The 24,187-nt window shown below is 40.0% G+C and overlaps 1 protein-coding gene and 1 pseudogene across 10 annotated transcripts in view; one reads left to right on the forward strand and one right to left on the reverse strand.

Moving 5' to 3' along the window:
* Positions 1 to 21,934, reverse strand: part of DZIP1 (DAZ interacting zinc finger protein 1) — a 51,207-nt gene extending 29,273 nt beyond the window's left edge. For 9 of the 10 annotated variants that reach the window (XR_005647550.1, XM_039837861.1, XM_039837823.1 and 6 more), the window contains exons 1-10: positions 21,797 to 21,934; positions 21,066 to 21,163; positions 20,494 to 20,714; positions 19,374 to 19,603; positions 18,702 to 19,259; positions 10,811 to 10,895; positions 7,864 to 7,988; positions 5,716 to 5,877; positions 2,320 to 2,457; positions 588 to 650 (exon numbers count right to left, since the gene is read on the reverse strand). Coding sequence is in view for 9 of the 10 variants with exons in the window: in XM_039837861.1 (XP_039693795.1) it covers positions 588 to 650; positions 2,320 to 2,457; positions 5,716 to 5,877; positions 7,864 to 7,988; positions 10,811 to 10,895; positions 18,702 to 19,259; positions 19,374 to 19,376 (1,134 nt within the window). In the remaining variant the exon portion in view is untranslated. Of the gene's footprint in view, positions 1 to 587; positions 651 to 2,319; positions 2,458 to 5,715; positions 5,878 to 7,863; positions 7,989 to 10,810; positions 10,896 to 18,701; positions 19,260 to 19,373; positions 19,604 to 20,493; positions 20,715 to 21,065; positions 21,164 to 21,580; positions 21,740 to 21,796 lie in introns of those variants that run through there. The other variant, XM_039837796.1, reaches the window with a different exon arrangement.
* LOC120582847 (uncharacterized) lies at positions 15,021 to 15,139 on the forward strand (annotated as a pseudogene).
* Positions 21,935 to 24,187: the final 2,253 nt, after the last annotated feature.

A 24,187-nucleotide genomic window follows, 5' to 3' on the forward strand; every position in this document is an offset into this window, starting at 1 on the left:
TAGCCACTGGTTTGTTTGTTTTTTTAAGTATTTTTTTCAAATACATTTGATATATAAAAATTATTTTAGTTTCAGGTATACAACACAGTGACTAGACATTTATATAATTTACAAAGTGATCACCCTGATAAGTCTTATTATATTATCAACTATATTCCCTGTGCTGTACTTTACATCCCCATGACTATTTTATAACTGCCAATTTGTACTTAATTCCTTCATCCTTCTCACCCAGCTCCCAAACACCCTCCCATCTGGCAACCATCAATTTCTTCTCCGTATCTACAAGTTTGGTTTTTTTTGTTTGATTATTTTGTTTTTTAGATTGCACATATTAATGCAATCATATGGTATTTGTCTTTCTCTGTCTGACTTATTTCACTTAACATAATACACTCTAGGTCCATTCATGTTGTCACAAATGGCAACAAGATTTCATTCTTTTTTCAGCTGAGTAATAATCCATTATATATATGTACCACATCTTCTTTATCCATTCACATGTCAATGGGCACTTAGGTTGCTTCCATATCTTGGCTATCGTAAATAATGCTGCAATGAACATTGGGGTAGTTTCTTAATCTTACCCGACCCTTCTCTTTCTTGTGTTCTTGATGAAGAGCTTGAACTCGAGCTGTCCACTTGCTTTCCTATGAAACAGTAAAACAAAAGTAACTTATGTGCAACTGTAACAAAGAAATCTAATCCTTTTTAGTGGGTACCTATGAAACCCAACTATCTATTTAGTAAAATATTAGCAGGCATTTTTTAGAATACATACAGTCAAAAATGTTTAAACATATTTGTTCTTGGTTTTAATCTTATTCTCTAAGGTGGGATCAGCAAACATTTTCTATTAAGGAGTTAATAGTAACTTTTTTAGACTCTGGGGGCCACGTGACTCTATCACTACCACAGTAGCAGTTGAGCAGCCATAAATAATACCTAATGAATGCATGTAGCTGTGTTCCAATAAAATTTTATTTTTCAAAAATATTGGTGCTAGCTTGCTAACCTAAGAAACTAAAAGGAAACACCAAGGTTTCTGAGTCCATAGGTTCTGAATTGACAACACAGCTCACAAGAAGGAAACGGGAGAAATTTAGGTGGGACCTTAGGATTTTATAACTGGGTCCTTCAATTCATGAGAGACCAGCCTGCTGGGAGCAACTGTCAACAGTTCAGTTCAGGATAGAATTCCCGATCCCAGACTCCTTGCTGGGTAGCCCCTGGCAGGCTAGGAGAGGTCGAAGAGACAGGCCCTGCCTTGTAACGGAGGCAAGCGGACACAGCAATAGAGAGGTCCCACATAATGTGCATATGATCGGATCCTGCTTTGGGGACTATACAAATGCAATAACTCAGAGGTCGAGGAGAACGCTCCAGAAGAGGCACTGCCCCAGCTGAATGAGTAGGCCACAGGTCCAGGAAACTGTGAGGTGCATGACAAAGAAAGCCACGAGAGCAAATGCAGAAAACAGAATGCCATGTCCTGGGACCCATGAGCTGTCTGGTGCCACTGGGAGTGTCAAGGTAAAGCCCAGAAAAGTGGGGGATGACACGGGGTCCAGATCCGCAGGCACTCTGAATGCTGGTTAAGGATTCTCAGCTTTGTTCTGGGGAGCCATTGAAGGGTTTTAGACACGACAGTGACATGGTCAGCCTGCCTGCGACATGGAAAGTAGATGTGTGGGAGCGAGAGGCAAGATGTGAGCAGCAAAGCAAGCAGCAGTGGCGGCAGTCCGTATTTCAAAAAGGTACCTCTTTAAATGACGGATTACTGCCGTGTTTTTAAATCTCTTTAATCTCTATTTGTTTCTTGGTAAAACACTATGTTCCCCTAAATCAGCGTAACCAAAATAGCCAGTGTGGAGTCTGAACTGATTAAGGGGGTTCACTTCCAAATGACTGTAATTAAGTTTGACAAATGTAAAAGATCATCAGTTTACCAAAGTAGTTGTTTATTTGAGCTCTAAAAAGACAGTGCTTCAATATGCCTTTTTCTGCCTTTTGAAAGTGAGACCTACATCTGAAATATGAAAAATAAATGCTGAGTCAATACTTATCAATTTGAATAGATATTATCTTAGGGAAAAATGAAACAATTTTGCCAACTGTTCTGTTTCCACATTAGTCAATCAACAAGCAGTGAATGAACACCTATTAGGAATTATACATGTATTAGGAGATAAAAAAAAGAATTATCCATCTTCATGGTCATTGAAAGAGATATACACATTTTCCTTCGATGATGCTTGCTGTAAATTACTTCACTAAGAAAAATTAGGCCTCTACCCGTTATCGCCCACTTTTACATACCTGACTATCGAGAAGTTGCATCACATTTTGGAAATCCTGGGGATACTGAGGACGTTCTTCTTTAAACTCGTGTTCATCTTTCAACGTGCCTATGTTGGACTTGATCTGCATATTGGACTTCTGGATTTCTAACAATTGCTAAAAAAATGAAATGCAAGATCACTGGTATAAATGTTTATACTTCTTGTAAGACTGAAAGAGAGAGTAAAATTGGGGAGCATGTAGCCATATTTCAAACCTGACTATCCTATCAGTTGCTCATGGTGCTCCTCCCACTTCTTTCCAGAGGTTTTCCTATTTTGTTTCTTCCAACAAAAGAACATGCACAGGGTGAAAAAGGGAAAGAAAACCTAACTTCCTAATCTTAGACGATTGGTCTTAAAATTTTTTATGGGCATTTAACAGTTGCCAGAAACAGAGGAACTAGGTACAGCTGGTTCTCAGGATAATTTAGTGACCAGGCCAGCATCACCTGGGACCATATCTATGCTATGCATCCATTCGGGATATAATGTTTTAATATTACCCTTTGCTTGTATGTTAGTCTCAAAGTTACTGGCAGTAAATACCCTCAGAAATGCACAAAAGGTAATAACTGTATGTTAACTTCAAATACAAACTGGTGGGGGAACATAGTTCCCCATTGTTTAAGTCTGGGCTGCACATAGAGACTTCCTTTCAACAAGTACTGTGTGAAATGGAGGGAGGTAACTTTTCAGGGGAGAAATCTGACAAATGCTACCTCAGCCATGTGGTCAAGGTCAACATCAACAGCCATCAATCATGAAGATGGTGTATACCCTTGATTTGATGTGATGAAAATTGTACTTTATCTCTGAGGTCTTCTTCCCAAAAACTGGTAAGCCCAGTCTGACCATGAGAAGAATACCAGATCCATTCCAATAGAGGAGTATCCTACAATATGCATGACAAGTAGTCCTCAAAATTGTTCAGGTCATCAAAAACAAGTCTGACTCTCACAGAGAAGAGAAGCCTAAGGAGACATGACAACTAAATTTAATGTGGTATCCTAGATAGGATCCTGGAGCAGAAAAAAGGACATTAGGTAAAAGCTAAAGAAATCAGAAGTATGGACTTTAATTAATACTAATGTATCAGTATTGGATCAAAGGTACCATACTAATTTAAGATATCAGAAAACTCTGTATAGGGTAAGAGAGGGGGGCTTATATGGAACTTTCCATACTATCTGCTCAATTTTTCTGTAAACGTAAAACTATTCTAAAAAATAAAGTCTAATTTTAATAATAATTTTAAAAACCCTCAAGAGCCAAAAAGGGCAAAAACCCAAATTCCAATAACCGATGAATGCACAAATAAAATATGGTATATCCATACAATAGAATCTCATTCAGCAATAAAAATAATAATGAAATACTGATAAATGCTACAATAAGGATGAATCTTGAAAACATTATACTAAATGAAAGAACCACTCACAAAAGGTTACATATTGTATGATTCAGTTTACATGACATCTCCATAATAGGCAGATCCATGGATGCAGAAAGAAGATCCCTGGTTGCCAGGGGTTTGGAGCGGGGGGTGTAGGGGGCGTGCCACTGTGTGTAAGGCTTTTTCTTGGGGTGATGAAATGTTCTAAAATGACCATGATGATGGTTGCATAACTGTGAACATACAAAAAACCATTGTACGGTATGTGAACTGTATCTCACAAAGCTATTTTTTTTTAAAGGTAGGAGTGGTAAAACTGTGGGGAAAAGTCCTATTCCATAAGTATCCTGGGGATGGGGAACAGGGGGCAGGACCATGGAGGGAATCTCAGGCCAAAGAACTGTAACTGGCAGCTTATCACATGGAAAAAACTAAATGCAGCTTTAATGGAGAAGACATAAGAAATCAGTCTTAAATCGGTTAGTATCAAAATCCACTACTGTAGGTAAAATGGCATCCCACTTTGAGAAGGTGCCACAGACATAAGTTCAGGAGAGGCCCCTGGAGTATGGGTGGTAAAAGAAACCATGGATAGAGAAATTAGTCTGGCCTAGGGGTTCTGATGCATAGGAAAAACCACCACCACCAAGGACAGATAATGTGGGGATAACCGAACAGACAGGAAGTTGCCTAAAGGAAGCCCGCAGAAAAGACCATGAGCCACCCCAAGTTATTCCACCCCTCAACTTTTTATTTGTAAATTACAACTTACAGTAAAGTCGAAAGACTAGTACAATAAACATCCCTTTCACCTTCATCAATTGTTAACCTTGTGCCACATTTACTTTATAAAAATATGACAAGGGCTGTCAAACTTTTTCTGTAGAGCCAGATAGTAAATATTTTTGGTTTTGTGAGACATTTAGGGTCTTGGTCACAACCATTCAACACTACGGCTCCAGCACAAAAGCACTATAGACAAAGTATAAAAGAATGAGCGTAGTTGTGTTCCAAAAAACCTTTACTTGTGGACACTGAAACGTGAACTTCATTTAATTTTCATGTCATGAAATATCCTTCTTTTGACTTTTTTTCAACTATTTAAAAACGTAAAAACCTTTCTTAGCTCATGAGCCATACAAAAACAGGGGTATGCCAGATTCAATTCAGAGGTCATAGTCTCCCTACCTTTATGCAAGAGTTCAAGGAGTTTTAGAGAAAGATCTTAGCAGTATTCCAAAAATATACTTCTATTTTAGTTTTTTTAAATGCGTTGGCCCCTAGAGGGAGCTCAAGGATCTTCTCTTGCCTCCCATGTTTTCTTTTTCCCTAAGGATGATTTAGGACTGAGCTGCCCAGCGAGCTCAGATAATTCTTAGCTGGAGGACACTGGCCACTGTCTGAGGAAGGAGCTCACAGAGAATGAAGGTCCCAGCCCAGCGAGGTGCATCTCTATCATCTACGCATGCAATGGGGCAGTGTGGAGCAAGGTCGCTCCCAAAAGGGAGGGGGCTCATTTAGCCACATCCTGCCTGCACCAGACTCCCTATTCTCACCAGCCAGGCCTGGCAAAGGTTCTCCCTCTGTCTTTCTCGGTCAGCTTCCTTCTTCTCTCACACTGGTGATCTTTGTCAGCCTTTCTGGAAAATTCCAAAACTCAGGGAGGATGTTATATGGTTTAAGGTTTCCTAAACCTAATCAGCTAAGGAAAGAGGTACACTCTCTTATGATCTAATAAGTTCTCTACTTGATAAATTTGGCTTTGGGGCCAAAGCTCCTAGTATCAATGAAATGATTTTTTCTGACCTGTTCTGTCTTCTGTATGCCTCAACCTCCTTCAAGACTCTCAGGGAGGAAGAGTGTCTGGGCCGGGGCACAATAAAGGAACTTCTGGATCTACTGGCCATATGCCAATCTAACGCCACCTTGCAAGGCAACAACTCTACCAATACTGTGAGGACTTCTCAGTTTAATACTTACATATTCCAATGCCGTATTCTTGGAAGTTAATTCTTTAAATTCCTTCATAAACATTTCCTTGACTTTTTCCATTTCGTCAACTAGTTTCTCCTTTTCTTCTTCCTTCCATCTGTCAAATAACTTCAGAAACTCTTCTTCTTTTGTTTTCTGCATTTCATATTCCTGAAATTATTTTAATACATAGCTTTAAAAGTTCTGACATGAAGCAAATATGCAGAATTTTAGATCAATTGGCATAGCATCACATCAAATGTGTCAGTTAGTTTGCATATTTCAATTAAGCTTGTGATAACATTTCATATAATGGCGGGTCAGTGCACAACGATTTTTCCAAACCAAAGGCAGTATGTAGCATCTTTTTGTCCTTACATCCCTTAAAATATAAACACAGAGGCCCAAAGTCTCAAGAGTTCTTTGATCTGTGAACTTGTAGAGTAGACATACAATAATATGTAAAATGTAAACCTACTTTAAAAGAAAAACATATTGAGCAGAATAACCTTTCTTGATACCATATAAATTTGGGTAAAGTAGCCCCATCTCATCCTCCAAAAACACAAATTCATATTGATATAAGATCTAGTTGATCAGCCTTTGATTTCTCAATGACCTTCAGTTTTTTTAAACCTAACTGGAGACTTGAATAACACTATAAACAAACTCAACCTAACAAACATACAGAAAAGACGGTGCACACTACAATAACAGAATATATAATCTTGTTAAATGCACACATGAGATTCACCAGGATAGACCATATATTGGGCCACACAGTGATTCTCAATAAATTTATAAAGACTGCATGCAAAGTGTATTCTGCAACCACAACAGAATAAAGCCAGAAATCAATAACAGAAGGAAAACTGGAAAATAAAAATCACAAAGATTAAGCAACATACTCTTAAACAACTAAAGAGTCAAAGGAAACACTCACTAAAGAAGTTAGAAAATACTGTGAGATGAAAGAAAATTAAAATATAAGACAACAAAAAAGGGAAGCAGCCAAATCAGTACCCAGATAGAAATTTATAGCTGTAAATGTTTACATTAAAAAAGAAAGATCTCAACAGATAAGGTCGTTATATAATGACAAAGGGTCGATTCATTATGAAGATATAAGAATTGTTACTCCAGACAGAAAGTCAATAAGGAAACACATGATTGAACAACACTACAGGTCAAATCAACCTAACAGACATATACAGAACATCCTATTCAACATCGACAGATACACATTCTTCTCAGCACACATGGAACATTCTCCAGGATAGATCATATGTTAGGTCGCAAAAAAAGTCTCGACGAATTGAAGATTTGAATTACATTAAGCATCTTTTCTGACTACGGTGGTTTGAAATTAGAAATCAATAACAGGAAGAAAATTGGAAAATTCACAAATACATGGAAATTAAATGACATACTCCTGAACAACCAATGGGTTAAAGAAGAAATCAAAGGGAGATAAAAAATATCTTGAGAGAAATGAAAATGGAAACACAACATACCAAAACTTATGGGACATAGCAAAGGAGTTCTAAGACGAAAGTTTATAAATGCCTACATTAAAAAAAAGTCTCAAGTAAACAACCTAACACTACACTTCAAATAACTAGGAAAAAAAGAACAAACTAAGCCCAAAATTAGCAGAAGGGTGGAAATAATAAAGATTTGAGCAGAAATAAATAAAATAGAGAACAGGAAAACAATAGTAAAGATCAATGAAACTAAGAGCTGGTTTTTTGAGAAGGTAAACAAAATTGACAAACCTTTAGCTAGACTAACCAAGAAAAGAGAAAGGACTCAAATAAATAAAATAATAAATGAAAGAAGAGACATTAAAACTGATACCACACAATTACAAAGGATCATAAAAAGCTGCTATGAACAACTATATGCCAACAAATTGGACAGTCTAGAAGAAATGGGTAAATTCCTAAAACATACAACCTAGCAAGAAAAAATCATGAAGAAACAGAAAATCCGAAGAGACCAATGATGAGTAAGGAGATTGAATCGGACATGAAAAACCTCCCAGCAAAGAAAAGTCCAGGCCCATATGGCTTTCCTGGTGAATTCTATCAAACATTGAAAAGGAATTAAGGCCAATCCTCCCCAACATAACCATTGTTTCAGGATTTGGAATCGTACCTTAGAGAATCGGACCGCATGGGCGTGCTGTGCAGCCTCTAACTGAGACTTGGTAAGCTGTAGCTGCTCCTTCAACATGTCGATCTCATTCTGGAGCTTATCAGTCTGCGCCTTCTTCTTATACTCTGTTGCAACAGAAATATCTTATTAAAATATCATTGCTAATGAAACCTATCTGAAAACTTATGGGGTCGAATCCTATTGATAAGACAAAGACAAAGGAAACTGCTCTTGGGATACTAATACTTTCATGCCCCATGAGCCAATTTTTGCTCCCTAGTGTTTATCTGCAGCTCTTTGTATAATTGGGCACTGAATTATATTCAGCAGATGCTTTCAGCCACTGTGTTGAGGATGGATTATCCCACACAGACTGCGAGAGCCCACTCAGGGAACAATAATGGTGACAAGGCATAATCCTGGGCTCTTCTCCAAGTCTGTCTCAATCAGAGAAGGGAAGCAACAGCTTCCACTGTGGGTACCACCATATTGAAATATCTATGGTCACCATCCTTCTGGCTCCCACTGAACTCTCCCGAGAACCCCATCAGTGCTAAGACAAGCAGAGGTTGGCATTCAAAACACAAACTCGGGCCATAACCTGTCCACAGGGCAAAAACGAGGTACTGAAAAGTTGTAAAAAGAAGCAACAAGTGAAAGGAAGAATACTTATGTACATGTACTTACATGCAGATGTACACATGACTGAATGGATATACATGTGTCTGTGAGTGTAGACATGAAAGGTATGGAAACCAAAGTAGAAAGTCAGAATCTCAAAGATGACCTGAAGAAATAATACTCAGTTCAGAGTCTGAAATACTCTCTGAAACGAGTATGAGATAGAATAAGATACTGAAACAGAAGAGAAAGAAAGTCAGTTTCACATTGAAGAATGGTAGATTAGCTAAAATATTTAATCTTTCCAATTTCTCCAATTTATTGCTAAATTGTATCAGCGGTCCTTGGCTTATAAACGGAATTTTATGCTGTTTATACTGTTTATACAAAGCTTGGCTATTTTCTAAATAAATCTATTTACCTGAAATAGGCAGAAATGGAAATAGACCGGCCCAAAGGGGAGAGGAAAGCAGGCACTGAGTAACAAGCTAGAAGTATACACGTCTAGATACTGAAAACATTTAAAATCATAATGAGAATTTCTGTAGATTACTACAGCAATCTGTAGAATGCTTCGATCTGCTCATGGAGAAATAGACCTTGCATTCTTTGCTTTTTGAGAACATTCAAATGGTAGGAAACCTGTTCCTTGATAAGCCAGAGAACCCCTCTCCTCTCTTGCTTCCTCAATTTCCCCCTCTATACGCCGGTTAATTCACATCGGTACCCAAACTCATCTTACTATCTCCCACACCAAAAAAAAACAAACATTTTCCCCTGATCCCACATTTCCCTCCAAGTAACATCTTATGTCTCTGCTCTCCTTCCCAGCAAACGCTCCTGAAATAAATGTCTGTAATCGACAGGACTACTTCCTTGCCTCATTCTCAGTTCAGCTCATTCCCTTCAGACTTTTGTCCCCACCAATCCACTGAAGCTGCTATGTCAGGTCACCAACATCTGTGGGGATATCAACGGTCATTTCTCAGTCTTTATCTTACTCTGTGCCAAAGGAACATTTGATACAACTGACCACTTCCTCCCTCTTGAAACATTCATGTCCCTTGGTTTCCAGGACAACACACTCCACAGGTTTCCCTCTGTAACTGCTATTTCTCACTCTGCTCAGCTGCTCCTCCTGAGCTCCTTGTGTTGAGACGGCCTTGGGTCTGGCTCTCAGCCGTCTTCTCTGTCTAGGTGACCTCATCTAGCCTAGCTCTGCTAACGACTCCCAGGTCTGTATGTCCAGTCTGGGCCTCTCCCTTGACCGCCAGACCTCCAGCATCTCCACTTGCATGTTGATTTTATGTGTGACTTAAAGTTATCCATGGCCAACATAAACTCTCCATTCTCCTCTCTCCCCTCAACCTGCTTCCCTCCCCTAGGTTCTGCATCTAGAAAAACACCACTGCCTTTCACCCAAATGTATAGGACAAAAACGCAGGATCATCTTTGCTTCATCTTTTTCTCATGCTGAGCCATATCTCTGTGGGCTCCGTAAGTGCAACATACTCTCTTCCATCTTCACTTCTCCTATCTTCTCTAGTACCATCCTGGTCCAGTTGCCATATTTTCTCATCTGGGCTACGCCTGCAGCCACCTCACTCTTCTACCTGCTTCCATCATTGCCCCTACAGTCTATTCTCCACCAGCAGCTAGATGGGTCAATTTGAGGTATGAATTAGGTCATGTCCCTCCCCTACTTAAAATCCTCTAGTGCCTTCCCGTTAGGCTTATAAAAACACCCATATTCCTGCCCAGGGCATCCGAGGCCCCACGTGACCTGGCTCCTTCCTTTCTGACGTCACCACTGCCTTGCTCACTCTACTCCACCAACCTTCTATCTGGGACCTCAAACACGCCGTCCTGCCTGCCCCTCACAGTCCTCACCATCAGAGTTCCCCTTGCCTGGAATATTCATCTCTCAGATTTTCTTAGACTGAAAATTTCCTCAAAATTCTGGTTTCTGATCATATATCGCCTCCCTAGTGAAGCTTTTGCTAACTACCTGGAGTCACTCTCCATCCATTCTCCTGCTTTATTTTCTTCGTTGCATTTGTCACCATTTTAAGAGAATCATTTGTTCATTTGTTTAAGTGAGCCTCCTCTGGCCCTCCCATTAGAATGCAGGACTTACTCTGTTTCGCTTGCAGCTATATCCCGAGCCTCTAGCATAGTGCATGGCACGTAGCAGGGGCTCAATATTTACTTCAAGAGTGAACAAGGACGACCACACTTTCTTTTAAAAGAATTGAGAAATGTACTGGACTGTGTTTTACTGAAAAAAGAAATAGGTACCAGAAAAAAAAACAACTCTGTTACTTACCAAAGTGAGAATCTTCAGGGTGGCGGCGCTGAATATGACTCTGCAGAAACGCTTGATTCATAAAGGCCTTGTCACAAAAATGGCACTGAAAAGGAGTGAGTAACAAATCCAAGTGTCCGTAATATTTCAAATTAAAATTGGGGTACCTGAAGCACTACCTCTTTGGGGCTTTCCCTCAGAAGATACTATCCCGGCAAAGGATACTGAAAGCATGACTAAAAAGACAAATATAAAATGAGGCTGTGCTCCCAAATTGAGCACAAGGGAGTGGAAACTATCTCTTGATATAACATAGCCCATCACAGTGCTTTCTGGAACTCCTGATTCTGCTCTCGTTAAACTGGCAGTGCCCGGACTGTCACCACCAACTTGTTCAGGACACTCCGGCCATGCTAGTCTTGTTTCTGTCCCTCAAGTAGGCTGACTTCAGAGACTTTGTATGAGCTGGTCCCCTGCCTGAATCCTCCCCAGGCCTTTCCATGGCTGACTCCTTCCTGACATTCAAGATGTTTATGGAGCATCTTCCTCACTGGGGGTGAATGGCACATCCTCAACATGATCCCCACCCCCAGTCACTGTCCCATCACAGTCTTATTTTCATTATTGCATATGCAATAATGAAATAATGACCAGTTAATATTTTTACCTTTATTTACTTCACTTATTTATTGTCTCCTGGCCAGTTCCTTCTATGTTCTAGAATATCAGCTTCCTGAAAGCATGGATTCTACCTTATTCATTATTTTACTCCCAGAGCCCAGCATTAATAAATGATTGATTAAAAAGATTTGACCTCCTAATATGCATGTACTAGAAAAAAGTCAATTCCACCAATATCTCTGTTTTCTATTTTAACACTGATTCAACTTTTGAGCAAAAATTCAACTTGTTTCATCTATATCCTTGCCCCTGGATTACACTGAAGTAAATCCTGGATGTTATTTATTTCATTTGGCAGCATTTCAAAACTTATCTCTAAAAGGACGTTTTTCTAACAATAATAATATCATTATTTCACCTTTTAAAATGTGACTATTAATGATTTAATATCAACAAATATCTAATCATTTGTTATTTTTCCCCAATATTTCATACATTGTTTTAGAAAAAAATTTTACAGTTTGTTTTGAATCAGGATCCAAATAAGGCCATCTCCTGCATCTAGTTATGTCCCCTAACTCTCTTTTAGTCTATAGGTTGCCTCTCTATCTCTCTTTTTCCCTTGCAATTCTTTTGCTGAAGGAACTGAACATTTGTCTTGCAGAGTGTCTGTCAGTGTGGATTTCACCGTTTCCTCTCCATTGTGCTATTTATGTGTTCTATTCATGTACTGCCTTACTCTTAATCAGTACAATTGCATCGGAACTTCAGGTTCCAGTGTCCCAGAAAACTAATGTTATGACATATTTCTTGGCACTGCATCTTATTGAATCTTTAAAGCATCATTTTAGCCTTCTCTGTTCATGATGACCACTCTGGTTGCCCCACAGCATTTTAGGGAATGCCCACACTGTCAAGTGTAGTCACTAGAGCTAGCACAGAAATAGAGAAAGAAAATGATGAGGACCCGTGGGAACTGTAACTTTCAATTTCTAAAAATGGAAAAAATAATACATTTAACTATTTGAATAATACAGAGGAGTCATGAGCTCAGGGTAGGAAGGGGTTCCTATTCCAAAAAGAAAAGACTGACATTTTGACTACATTGAAATGAAAAACTTCCGTATGACAAAAACACCAAAACAAAGCTAAGAGGCTTCCAGTTTCCAGATCCAGTTTTCTGCACATAAAGAGCTTTAAAATCACCACTCCATCCTAACAATAAGTAAGAAGTGAACACACTGAAAAAGCAACTCTTTTTGGATCTGTGAGAGAAGGACACAGGGCAAACCACTGTCCCTAAGCTGGGAGAGGCAGGCATAGCTTACCAGAGCACAGACTCCCCAGCAAACCCCCACAGGAACCAATGTGGGCAGAGAGGGGGTCTGAGAGTTAAAAACTCCAGGGAAGAGGAGAATTTTCTCAACTTGATAAAGACTATCTACAAAAACCTACAGCTAACGTACTTAATGTTGAGGAACTCAAAGCTTCCCCACTAAGATCAGGTACAATACAAAGATGTCCCCTCATCGCTGCTTTTCAACATCATACTTCAAGTCCTAGCTAATGTAATACGGCAAGAAAAAGATAGGAAAGATATATAGACTGAGAAGGAAGACACAGAATTGTCTTTGTTCGCAAAAACACAGGACTATTTACGTAGAAATTCCAAAAGAAGAGACCAAAAACTCGTGGAACTAATAACCAGGTATAGCAAAGTTGCAGAATATACAGTTAATTTACTAAAGTCAACTTCTGCCCTATATTGCAGCAATGGTAAGTGGAACTCGAAATTAAAAACACAACACCATTTACATTAGCACCTCCGAAAATGAAATACTTAAGTATAAATCTAACAAAATATGTACAAATATATGAAGAAAGCTTCAATATTCTGATCAAGAAAATCAAAGAAAAACTAAATAAAAAAAGGATATCCATGTTGATGAATAAGACTCATTGTTGTCAACATGTCAGTTCTTCCCAATTTGATCTACAGATTCAATGCAATCTCAATCAAAATCTCAGCAGGTTATTTTGTGAATATCATTGAACTGATTCTCAGGTTTATATGAAGAAGCAAAAGACCCAGAATAGCCAACACAATATTAAAGAAGGACAAAATTGGAGGACTGATGCTACCCCAACTATGAAATTTCTATATACAAAGTTACAGTTATAAAACACTGTGGCATTGGCTAAAGAACAGATAAATAGATCAATGGAACAGAACAGAGGGCCCAGAAATTAGTCCATATAAATACAGTTATCTGATCTTTGACAAAGGAGCAAAAGCAATACAATGGAAAAAATGTGTGTGTGTGTGTGTGTGTGTGTGTGTATAAAGAATCTAGACACATAGGATTTAAAATAAAAGAATCTAGATACAAACTTCACACCCTTCACAAAATCTAAGTCAAAATGGATCATAAACATAAATGTGAAATGCAAAACTAGAAAACTAGAAAACACATGAGAAAACCTAGAAGGCCTTGGGTACGGTGATGCCTTTTTAGATACAACACCAAAGACACAATCCATGAAAGAAATAATTGATAGGCAGGACTTTATTAAAATGAAAAACTTTTGTTCTGCAAAAGTCAGTATCAAAAGAGAAGACAAGACACAGACAGGGAGAAAATATTTGCAAAACACAACTAATAAAGGATTGTTATCCAAAATATACAAAGAACAATTAAAACTCAATAAAAAGAAAACAAACAACCCAACTAAAAATGGGCCAAAGATCTTGACACCTCACCAAAGAAGATATACAAGTGGCAAATAGCATATGAAAAGATGCTCCACATAATATGCCATTAAGGAAATGTAAATTTAAACAAGATAACACCACAAACCTATTAGAATGGCCAAAATACAGGGCACTGACAACACCAAATGCTGGCGAGAGTGTGGAGCAACAGAAACTCTCATTCATTGTTGGCAGGAATGCAAAATGGTACAGCCACTTTGGTGGTTTCTTACAAAGCTAAACATACTCTTACCATACAATCCAGCAATCACATTCCTTGGCATTTACCCAAAGAAGTGGAAAACTTATGTCCACACAAAATAACCTGTACATGGATATTTATAGCAGCTTTATTAATAATTGCCAAAGCTGGAAAGCAACCAAGATGTTCTTCCATAAGTGAACGTATGGATCACATTTTATTTATCCATACAGACAATGAAATATTATTCAACACTAAAAAGAAATGAGCTATCAAACCATGAAAAGACATGGAAGAGCCTTAAATGCATATGACCAAGTGAAAGAAACCAATCCGAAAAGGCTACATCCTGCATGATTCCAACTATACGACATTGTGGAAAAGGCAAAACTACAGAGACAGTAAAAAGATTAGGGGTTGCCAGAGATTGTGGGAGTGGGGTGGGATGAATAGGTAGAGCACAGAGGATTTTTAGGGCAGTGAAAATACTGTCTATAATACCAAAATGGTGTGTCATTTGGTTCATCGGTTGTAATAAATGTATTATTCTGGTATAGGATATTGATAATGGGAGAGGCTATGCATGTGTGGGGGCATGAGGTATATGGGAAAATTGCTATAGAAAAAAAATTTAAGTTCACATAAAAACCTGCATAGTCTATGGCCACGCCACCCTGAACAAGCCCGATTACATCTGATCTCGGAAGCTAAGCAAGGTTGGGCCTGGTTAGTACTTGGATGGGAGACCACCTAGGAAGACCAGGTGCTGTAGGCGTAAAAAAATAAGTAAATAAAAAATAAGGGATTGTAAGCTGACAAGGTGCTTGCAATCTGTGAGGTCAATCAAGGGTTGCCTCACCTAAAAAAAAAAAAAACCTGCACAAGACTGTTCATATCAGCATTATTCATAATAGCCAAATACTAGAACCAGGCAAGATACCCATCAAAGATGAAAGTTTAACAAACTCTGATACGTGTACACCATGAAATATTTGTCAGTTAAAAAAAATGAGGGATTATTGATACATGCCAACAACTTGGTCCGTCAGGCCTCAAAACCAACAGTATCTAGCTGACCTACCACCACTATATTTTATATAGAATATCTTACAATAATAGAAGCTTAGTAGAAGTCAGATCATTCTTTACAACATGGAGTGCCTTGGAAATAATAAGTTTCCCTTCAGGATAAGATGGCAGGAAGGAATTCTATATGACCCGAAATCAAATTCCCCCATTACTAAAATAATTATAAGACTTTAAAATTTTTTAGCCTCTAAAACCCTTTGCATTTTTAAAAAAAATATAGTTATATATATATGACAAATATTTGTATATATGAATTTGATACACAGATGAATGATATAAACTATTTCAAAGGAATAGCCCTTAAAGCATTTTTAGAAAAGAAAATGAATTTTAAAAGTTAGGTACTATTAACCATCTATAGAAATGAATTTTTAAAAGTTAGGTACTATTAACCATCTATAGAAAGGAATCTGGTGCTCTTTCCATGGTAACCTCGAGGATAGAATATATCAAATTACGTTCAGTATACTTGCATTAAAAGTGTAGACTACATATAGATTACATGCTAGGTAAAACATGCAAGTGTCTTAATACAATTTCTATCCACAATCATTAAAAAATGAAAAACATTTAGTGTAATGGAAATAACATGAGAATTTAGGATTTCTTTACAAATATGAAGTAGAATGGAGGTTCTCTCTTCCTCCAGATTTTTGAGACCTCTCAAGACAACGCAGGGGACAATAGTGGATAAAGAAACCAACAATTCCACTGTGCCTACACTGAGGTAGGCCTTGTTACAGTGTTATCTTTATCTTAATTTCCATGGCCTCCACTTTATCTATGAAGAAACTAAAGCTCAGAAAAATTGTCACAACATTCTCAGTTGTATATTTTAATCTATGTCTATCTGACTGCAAAATGCTTGCTTTTTCTATTTCCCAACACTCATCTCCAACTTCAAGAGGCTGAATAATTGGAAGCAGGAACAGAAATTCACTGACAGATTCCCAAATCTGCCTGTGTTGCTAGAACATGAAGAGGAATCTGAGTCTTCTAGCTATGAAAATGAAAGGTCTTCTTAGAATGAGTCTAAATCCTGTTATGATATACTGGCATTTTAAAATTTTTTAATTAAAAAAATAATTTGATAACCAGCTCATTAGTACACACAAGCGTTTCTTTACACGTGGCCATCAGACTTCCCCAGCTATTGGAGGTCTCTATTTAAACACAAATTCATGCCTGCATACTAAAGTCAAATAACTCTTTAACCAAAATCAATTGTCTTCCCAAAAATTGATTTTAGGGCAAATATTCCCAGTTTACGAACTTGGAGTTTCAATGATTATAACACCGTACAACTCCAGCTAGCTTATGTGTCAACTATTCTTAGCAACAGTCTCTGACTATCCCTTCCTGAATCATTGATTCTTACATTAGCACTGTGACTCCTGGCCTTCTTTTCTCTACCCCCACTATATGATGAGTTTCTAAAAAAGTCTGAGGATTTGCAAAGAGATCACAGGTAGTCACAGCTCACTTCTGCAGACACTGCAGAAATCAACATCCATATGTCAGATGCTATTTACTGAGCCTTCTTCATGCTTTACATATAGTCTCATGAGATTCTCAGAACAACCATAAAAGGTAGCTACTACCAATGTTCCCATTTTCCTGATAAGGAAACTGAGTCGCATAGTGGAACAGCTAGGATTCAAAAACAGGCAGTTAGCTCTGGAATTTCACCCTAAAGTACTCACACTGCTCAAAGACTTCATAAAGGACAATGTCAGGCCACTTAATATAGGGCAGAGTATACCTGCACTACATAGGAAAAGGTGATTTGGTCACTCCACCTGTTCCTCCTCATACATGGGCATACAGCTAACACTGTCATTCAGAGAATTGGAATAGCCTAGAGTTGGCACGTGTCACTCATTTGATAAACCGATCCATTATCTTTTTATCCTTATATAACATTCACATTCTTGATTTACTAAGAGCTATTTCTATGGTAACCAAAATAATGAAAAAACATTTATTAATATAAAATTTCCGTAGGCTATAGGTTTTAACTTTCACTAGAGTACTACCAAATCTTGAGTAAGATAAACTTTTTTTATCTCATTATAGGAAATATATTTATAAAGAGCCATTTCAGCATTATTTATAAATATTTGGTTTTTAAATACAAAATGAATAGGCAATTATCGACATCAAATATCATTTGACAATTATACCTCAAGGTGGTGTACCCAAGACTGAACACTAAACCTTTCTAATAGTATTATTTCCCAACTGTTCACCTGTCTTACATATACTTCTCTCAACGCTCCTGTTGGGTCAGTCCTAAGCACTATTAACCCCACCATTTTCTACGCCCTACACCCAATTCTCTGCATTCACAATTACCAAAAGCCACTGAGGCCTTTTAAGCCATATTTAGCCAAACTTCTAGAATGTAAGGGCATGAAATCAACCTTGCCAGTCTGTTGCTTACTTCAATATCTTTATGAAACATTATTGATACCTTTTTCCACATCCTCCACCTAATCAATAAAAAATATACATACACTGATTTTTGTTACACTCATAAGTTACAATATTTCTCTTGGGTTCAGTGTCCAACCTGTAACAGTTGGAGATTAACAAAGAAAAACAAATTTTTTTAATTTTCAAATACTGTTGTTATATTAGTGAATGTTCATATTCTTAGAAAATATACTCATTGAAATATTTAGGAGTCTGCAACTTACTGTCAAATGGTTCAATAATATGTATACACAGACAAAAGAAATGAAACAAATGTGGCAAATGTTAATAACTGGTGAATTTATTTGAAGAGTATATGGGAGTTCTTTGCACTATTGCAACTTTTCTGTATTTTTGAATAGATTTCAAAATAAAAAATGAGAAAAATCCACAAATGTAATCATTCCTGATTGTTTGGGGGCCGACCTCAGTAGCAATTTGTCCAGGGTTTATTTTTCATTATACCGATTAGCAGGAGGAAACAGCTTCTTAAACAACCAGCATTTACATAACTTCAATAAAGCACTGCAGTTACTTGTTTAATTATTAATCCTATGGTAGTCTACAGAAGGTAATGAACCATGTCATCTGTTGGTTAAAATTACTGTTTTGCTTTAAATATGCCGTTTCTTTTGATTTACAGTACGAATCTTAACCAAAGCAAAAACAACAACGACAAAAACCAATAATATAAAGGACTCTCAATATCCCGGCCAGTGGGAATTGAGGGATTTTTTTGGATTATGAATTGTAATCACAACGCAGTTTCCCACCTGGTAATAGCTGGCTTTGGCTTCAATCATCATCTGCTGGGTGGAAATCATCTTTTTCCTGCGTTTACACTCTTCCTTGAGTAACTTGATCTCTCCAGCCTGCTTGGTGAGGAGATTCTTGCTCTGTTCGCAGTCGGCCAGGCTGAGGCGCAGCCGCTCCTCCAGGTTGTGCAGCTGCGAGGTGAGGAACTCCTGAGAGTGCAGCAGGTACTCGATGGTGAGCTGCGCCAGGCGGATGAGCTTCAGCAGCACCGGGTCCACCCCCGACTGGCAGTGCGGGCACTTCTCGTCCTCCAGCTTGCAGAAGGTGATGTTCACGATGTTCTCCTGCAGCGTGAGCACATCCACGGCCCCCGCCACCTTGTCCACGTCGATGGCACTCAGCCGCCGCCAGTCCACGCTCTCCAACCGCGGCCGGAACTGGAAGAAGGGCAGGTGGCCCGATGCCGCGCTGGGGGGGACACAGGCCATGGCTGCCGCGCCCGCCGCAGCGGCCGCGGGGCCATCAGGACCCTCGAGGCCGCTGCCGAGCGAGTAGTAGACCTGCTTCTGGAAGGGCTGCAGGAAGGAGACAGCGCATGGGGTGGCAGGGCAGCCAGGAGTCCCGTGGACCGCCCCGCCATCCCAAACCGTGCATCTGCAGGCGGGCAACCCCGGCCTCCAGCTTCTTACCATGCTTGGAAGCAAATCCGCCACCTCTGCGGGCAACAGAGGAGGGGGCGGTCTTGTCTACCCGGGCCGCCGCCGCCCCACCCCTCAGGAGAGGGAGAAGGCCGGGTCCCTGGAGGAGGCGGCGGCGGCAGCCACGGCCTAAGGTCTGGCCGTTGCTACGGCAGCGTCCGGAGCGGGAACCAAGAGCAAAGGGCGCGCGGCCCCCGCGTGGTCAGCGTGCGTCCAGGGCCCTGCGCGACAGAAGACCTCTTAGACCAGCCTGAGTGGACACATCGGTCCACCCAGGGAGGGTACCTCCTGAGCTTCAACTCCCTAAGGCACCACCCTCTATGGCCTTTAGGCTGGGCATTCCGTGTCCCTAAAGCCGGGTCCTAGCTGCAATCCTCTGGCTACTCATTCCCGTCCTCACCTTAGGTTTTGAGATTACAAACATCTATTCAGCCTCATCTTTTACACACATCTCAGAAAACATTCAGCAACAAAACTATGTAAAATTAAACGGGATGGAGGGAGACTGGCTGACAAAGGTCACAAAGACACTCTGGGGTATAATAAAAATGTTTTATATTTTCATTGTACTGATTACCTGAGCATATACATTTGGCAAAATTAATCTAATTGCACACCTAAAATTAAGGGAGAATTTTGTGTATTTTGCCTCAAGTTGTTTAAAAAATTAAATTTTCAGTGCAATTATATTTGGTGGCAGGCTTTTTAAATTTCTTATATGCAAGATACTTTTTAATTTCTTTTTTGTATTTTTTTTATTAGTTTCAAGTATACAGTATATTGACTAGTTTATATAGTTTATAAAACGATCCCCCTTATTGCTCCTTCTCTCCTCTGGTTTTCCACCTAGCCAATATATTAATACTAACTGTATTCCCTATGCCATGCTCCCCATGCAAGATACTTTTTTAAATGGACTTTTCCTCTATGAGTTGGCCATGTAAATATAACATTCTGATAGAAATAGAAACCCAAAAACTTCCTCAAATATTTAGTATCTTGTCTTTCCAAAAGTTACATTTTCAAAACGTGAAGGTAAAAAAAAATTTACATGGATGGGAACTGGAACCATCAGCTTTTCCATCAAGTTTCACAGAGCCCTGGTATTTACCTTACAAACTTGTGTGGCAGCTGCATTCTGTTTTCTGGAGAGGCTAAAATATTTCTAGCAGCAATGTGTAGACCTCAGGCCTCTCATTTTTGGGGTCTTCTGGTGAGGGCGGCTGCCTGAGGGCTACCACAGAGACCAGTAAGCTGAGGAAAAGCCAGACATTCCTCAGTCCACCAGGGAGTCCAGGCTTGGACCAATCATCAGGAAAACTTTTGTCTTTCCTAACAGCCAAAGAACAGAAGAAAAGAAAATATAATCCAGAGTAATAACAAGAAGCAAAACTATTATATCAAATTTTTTAGTACCTTCCAGATATTGTGAACTACAAATAAACCTACATAAAAGCATTCAGGAAACAAGCATTCACTTCAGATGACTTTATACATCCAAATAACACTTAATGGAACTTTTGGGGGAATAGAGCTATTACGGATTCATTGAGGCCAGCATAAGTCTTAACATCTAGGTTCAAAGTCTGAGTCTTCCATTTACTCGCTGCCTGACCTAGAACAAGTTATGTCAGCCGTAGGCCTCATTTTTCCTATCTGTTTAAAGGGCGTCAGGATACCGACCTGGCAGGTCTGTGAACTGTGGACTCCATCCACTGGGCTTCAGGATCAGCGGAAACAAGGGCCGTGGTCTCTCTTGCTCACCATTATATCCCCAGCACCTAGCATAGGACAGGCAGGGAGAGGCGTAAGAATTAGCCGAAGGGACACGTGGATAAAGAATGATCGCATGAATTAGGCGCTTAAAGTAAATGTCAGCTCCCAGCCCTTATCCCTCGTATTTGTGCCTCTGGCCTGTTCGGGGGATCCATTCTTGGTCTGGGACCAAGCCCTTTGGAGTTGAACGTGGGGGACTATCCGCGAGCAGCCGCTGCAGTCCGGGGAGGAGGCGCGCGGGGCCCAAGACATCCATCTCCGTCAGCCACCGCCGCCACTCCCGCCCCTAGCACCGCGCTGCTGGCCACCCTTGCCCCTTGACTGAATCTCTGTCGCAAGATGGCCGGAACAGGAAAGAAGGGGGCACGCTTTCCCGTTGCCTCCGCCACCCATCCCCTGGCAGGGCCCCCAGCCCGGCGCACCGCAGGGCCGGCTCCGGAACCAGCAAAGACAAAGGCCGGGAGACGTGGGCTAAAGTCGGGCCTTGGCGCGGTCCCTTAAGGCAAACGGGATGGGGTCTGCAGCGTCTCTGCTCACAGCCAGGAAAGCGGGAGGAGGGCCGGGCTTCACGGGCACCGAGATGCTCCGTTTGCCATGGGATTCCACAGGCGCCTGGAGCATCTCGGGCCTCGGCTCACCCCAGTTGCGCGCTCCTGGGCGGGAGCCCGGCGCTGCAGGCAGACGGGGGCGTCGCTGGGGACCAGGACCCCAGGCGTGCTGCTAGTGCTTGGCGGGCCCGCAGAGGCCGAGGAGCAGCCGAGCGGGAAGCGGCGGGCCAGCTCCTTCTTCCAGAGTGCAGGATGAAGCCTGTCTGGCTGGGGCAAGTTGTGGCGAGGCGGGCCGCCTGGCGCTGCTCCTGGCCCTCCCAGATTCAGGCCGCGGGCGCCTCGGGATCCCCCACCCCCCTCCCGCCCCCCTCCCCTCGAAGATCTTTCTCGGCCCTCTCTCTCAGCGTCTCAGCTCTTCTGGCAGCTGGGCGGGACCGTGCACGTCTAGACTGCAGCGCAAAAATGCGCTCCACCAATCCGGCTGTTGGTGCAGACACGTGGTGCCGGGGAAAGCTCTGTTGCTAGAGTGGGATGCTCTCCCCAGGAAGGTTTTTCAAAGAGACACAAGATTCACTCCAACCCTTCGGTTGGCCTGGCCCTCAGCTAGCTAATTTCCCATAGGGTTTTATTTGAATTCGCTCCCAAGAAGATACTCGTTTCAATTGCAGAAATCTGCAGATGCAAGGGACCTTGAAAAGGCTATCTAATGCAGCCCTGCATTTGAGTGACGTGGAAAACGGATTAGGCACTTTGAGCCCAAACACACAAGGATTTAAACCTACGTAGGTTTCTGCAGTTATGCCCTCTTTAGGACAAGAGGCAAGGATCTCTGTTAGCAGAAAATTCGTCGATGCGGGAGAAGGGAGACGTGAGTCAAGAGTAGTGTGACTGTTTAACCTAAAATTGGAACATGTGGTCTGACCATGGGGCAAAATTCAATATTTTAAAGTAATGAGCAATCCAGAAAGTATGCATTTTAACAACCATGAGGTTGACTCAGATTGAGAACTTTGAGTGAATCTTTTGCAAAATTTTAGTGTCTGCTGTAGCAAAAATTGTTTTTCAATTATGGAGGAATAACTATAGAATTTTTGCTGGATGACAACAGGTTACTGTAAATGTCTTTCCTTGTACTTCACCCTGACTGAATCAACTTTATTTAGCGTGATGCTTCAAACATAGTAATAGCTCACTAAGTATTTACGTTGAATTCCTTGCTTTAGTTTTTACTTGAAAACATAAGGCCTAGGACAGCCTTAGTGGGATTTTTTAATTTGTCTAATTTTAAAATGCTTAAATTTAAAAGATAATTCAAGATCCCTCTAAAAATCCTGTAAAGTGGTATGCCAAAATTTCTGGGTAGACATTTCAGGAAATATGAGGTACATAGGCCAATGCTCTTTGAGGTGTTTATGCGTGTGTGTGTGTGTGTGTGTGTGTGTGTGTAATATGATTGTTCAATTAACATTTTATGATACACCATTTGAGTTACCTGTATTCTCCATTCCTTACTGTCAGTATATTACCCTACATGCAGGGTTGGAAGAAATGAGATGAATCAGTTGACTTTAGCATGGCATAGCAGCAATCATACATTCTTCATCCTTTCAAATTTCTTATGCCAGTTATCACATAGTAGACTATGAGACCCACAGTCTGTAAGATCCTCAAGTGTTCTAGCACAATGAACACATTTAGTAAGTGTTTGAATAAATATTTGACAGCAATGATTATTTTAAAAAGGAAATGGAAATATTGGTGAATGGTGATCATTTGTATGACAAGTAAATAAAAATGTAGCTAAATTTGTTTCAAATTTTTGTTTCTATTTCTCATTTGAAAATATCGAGTGTGAGAAAATGAAAATTACATTGGGGCAGGCAATTGTGAGTGGTGATTAGCAAGGAATCTATTTATAATTAAATATTACCAGGTCTCAAAGAAGTAATGCCAAGGTTAGATATCCAAACTGAGACTATGAACCAAAAATAATTAAAGTATTGAATCAGATAAAACATCTCATTTCTGCTTTTCCTTTTTGATCACCTGGCTAATGTCTTTTAGCTATCATTGTAATGTCATATGTAGTATATAGAAGAGTCTCTAAAATGTATATGTGCAGTTTTAAAAATAACAGAATGAACACTTGTATACACACCACCTAGGTTAAGAAATAAGACATTCCCGGCATTTTGGAAATGCCCCTCTGTGCACCTCCCCAATCACATCCCTCTCCATCCTCCTGTTTAGCAGTTTCCTAATTTTTGAATTACATCATTACCTTTTCTTTATAGTTTACATTATTATGTATAATCTATCTATATATACACATACATATATATTATACATTATATATACATACATATTATACATATATACATTTTATTATTTACTTTTGAAAAGTGAGTAGCAAGCATGAACTGTGTAAAGATGAGTCAGATGAGTATCTAGGTCTGTACTGCCTTTACGCATAGACAAGAG

Source organism: Pteropus medius, unplaced genomic scaffold (assembly GCF_902729225.1).
Source record: "Pteropus medius unplaced genomic scaffold, Ma_sr-lr_union100, whole genome shotgun sequence".
NCBI lineage: Eukaryota > Metazoa > Chordata > Mammalia > Chiroptera > Pteropodidae > Pteropus > Pteropus medius.